The sequence below is a fragment of the Lupinus angustifolius genome, chromosome LG18 (assembly GCF_001865875.1).
Source record: "Lupinus angustifolius cultivar Tanjil chromosome LG18, LupAngTanjil_v1.0, whole genome shotgun sequence".
In the NCBI taxonomy this organism is placed as follows: Eukaryota; Viridiplantae; Streptophyta; class Magnoliopsida; order Fabales; family Fabaceae; genus Lupinus; species Lupinus angustifolius.
Window position 1 is genome coordinate 816521 of NC_032026.1, and position 3038 is coordinate 819558.

The following is a 3038-nucleotide window of genomic DNA, read 5'->3' on the forward strand; positions in this document are numbered from 1 at the left end:
CTTCTAGTACTAAAAGTCAGCAAAAGATAAAATATCAACTTCAAATGAGAAGTAAAGTTTGACCAAATGCATTCGGTAACCAATTCTATTTAAAGGGTGGTCCACTACATCAGACTCCAACCTAGAGTAGATGTACTTAATTTTATAATCGTAAGTAAAGAGGCTATTTCCGGTATTTGAATGAATGATCTCCAGGTCATGAGACAAGTAACCATACCATTATGCCAAACTCACCCTTTGTAATCAATTGTATTTGATAGTTAAGATGCATCTGAACAATTGAAGAAGATATTTGATTGTAATGTATATACATTCATAAGAAGAATAAACCAGATACAAATGACATAAAAACCTTACCACAACAATGATGAACCACTCTTCCTAATGATGAAGGACAAAACTTGGGTAAAGTTCTTTAATTACTTATGATATTGTTCTCCAATAGAAACATAAATATGAAGGGGGAAAGTGTCAACATGTTATGTATTTTTATAAAAGAACAGCATCACAATTCACAAGTAATCAATGAACTTTAACCAAGTTTATCCTCTTGAACCTCTAGACTGATAAAGCTCCAGCCTACTCTTGGATTCTTGCAACAATGCCTCCAAGGATTCGACTTGCGTAATGAAGGATTGCTTCGATGCCCATTCGAGCAATCCGAGCACGTTGTCCTTAGCAAGTTCTTCGCTTTCTGGTACATACAATGCAATATATGAGAGCAGAACTAATGCGGGTTTCTGAACAATGTGTTCTCCAAAATATCCAAGCTGAACCAAGTGTTTTGCACCGCCCGCGCTTATAATTGCCTTACAATGATCAAGGTGGAGGTAGTTTTCTGTGCAGGCAAATTTTGTTAGGGAGATCAATGCCTCCCTAGTTACTTCTGCCTCTCTTTCGTCGAGAAGTCGCACCAAGGGACCAACTATCCGTGTCTCCGTGGCTCGGAATGTTTTTGCCAAATTTCCAATTGCCTTGACACAAGGAACTAAGAGATCTGTATCTGCTTTTTCTATGATCTTAAGCATTTGATCAACAACTGCTTTGCAAGCAGGAGAGTTAGGCTTGAATGCCGATCTTCGCAATTCTGCATCTTTCTCAGCCATTGCTGTGATCTGCATCACTGCCATGGCAGAATTTTTTTGGACTTCTTTAGCTCCTCTTTCAAGAAGAACAGCAAAGCATAGCAAAGCTCTTGATTCTGTGATACTACGACAAATTTCCGAGTTTCCTTTTGCTAAATGCCAGAGTGCTCTGGCTGCCATTGCTTTCATGTATGCCTTATTCTCAGGGTCTTCGAGTTCCCTTCCCTTCATGTTAATCCCGGAATACGAATAACTTTGCTGGTTGATTTGATGGCCTTGCTTACCATTACTAACTCCATTGCTCTTAGGATTACTTTCCTCAGTGTTTGGATTTGCTTCATTTCCTTGATTAGGCTGTTGCTTTACTGCAATATGCATTGCCATTGTACTTGTGACCACTTTGTGCATATGATTCGGGGATCTATTCCCCAACGGATGCTGCATTCGATTCTTTATTTCCTCATCATCATTCTCTTTTTTCACACTATTCGCACTCGAATTCGAATTCGAATTATTACTCGCCATCAAAACAGCATGGATTGATGTGGGTTTGTTGCTAACAATAGCATACTTACTATGCTCTTGAACTGTTTCAAAAGCAAGATGGCTAACAAGCAATCGAATTATATTATGTTGCGCAAACAGATCTTGGCATTTCGGGTAATTCCCTGCAAGCTCGGATACAGCCCAAGCCACCACACCTTGCACTTTCATTGGACCTTCTTTCAGTATCTTCGCAAAAGCCGAAATCACACCGGCTTGTATCATTTGCTCAACGCTCTCAGCATCACGACCAAGTAGTCCGATCGCTCTTGCAGCACTCTCTTGACCTTCCTTCTTACCTTCACCAATAGATCCAAAAAATAAAAAACATCAACACGATGCCGAATATAAAAAAGAACATATAACAAATAATTTTTATAAATCAAATCAAGTCATTGGATTCAATCATACCTTCCTTGATCAACTTCAACAAAGGTCCAACCCCACCTTCCTCGATGATTGACTTCCCATATCGATCATTATCCAATGCCAGCGAAACAAGCGAGGCTGCAGCATCAGATCTATCATCTACAGAGCCAGTATGAAGAATTGCAATCTGCTCCCATATAAGTCCCAATATCGGCTCATTCGCGGCAATTGGTGGAAGGCCTAAGTACTCATCACCACGCTCCTCAGCAGGAGCTGAAACTCGCAACAGCCAGGACACATCACCAATACAATTCTCAAGCTGCGACGACATTTTGCGAAAAGCAGCAGCCGGAATGATGGAAAACACACGTTTCATAAGTCCGTTGGCACGACATTTAAGTACTAATGATAAGGCCTTGTCAAGGACTTGTTCTGTGTCATATATAATTCGGCGAGTCGGGCGCTCATAAAGATCAGAGCTAGCTCTTGCTGCTTGTCTAAGAAGGCTAGCTAACTTCTCAATCTTGGATTTGAGTTCTAAGCATTCTTGTTTGAATGATGAACTTGCTTCTTCAGCAGCCTTTGTTACTTGATCTGATAATTGGATTGGTTTTGCTAATAGTTGCTTCACTATCTCAGCCATTTTTTTTTTTGCAGATCTAAGAAATCATGCTAATAACTTTTTCTTCTATTTAAGTCATTAGTAACAATTTTGGGTTTGATAGAGGAGAGAATAAAAAATTGGAGTGGTGGTTGAAACTTCAAAGGTGTTAAGGAAAATGGGCTAGGATGAACTGGCTATAGTTTGGAGATGCAAATCAATAATAAATGGATTTAGATTCTCTCAAGTACCGGAATGTCGATTTTTTTTGTATTATTAAGATATGTCTTCACATTTTTTGGGTAAAAAATTAATCGATTCAGGGACTCGTGTAGTCGTGTTGCCCCTCCCAACAAGTACTGCTCCCAGGAATCCAATACTCAACCTTGAAAATCCAGTAGGTCTTACACCACTGTACAAATACTTTATCGACTATTTGG

At 39.5% G+C, this 3038-nt stretch overlaps 1 protein-coding gene across 1 annotated transcript; it reads right to left on the reverse strand.

The window, feature by feature from the left end:
* LOC109333217 lies at window positions 273-2721 on the reverse strand. Its single transcript, XM_019568569.1, has 2 exons — window positions 2040-2721; window positions 273-1927 (listed from the first exon to the last, which is right to left on the reverse strand). The coding sequence occupies exons 1-2, from the start codon at window positions 2638-2640 to the stop codon at window positions 543-545; spliced, it is 1986 nt and encodes a 661-aa protein (XP_019424114.1). The 5' UTR covers window positions 2641-2721; the 3' UTR covers window positions 273-542.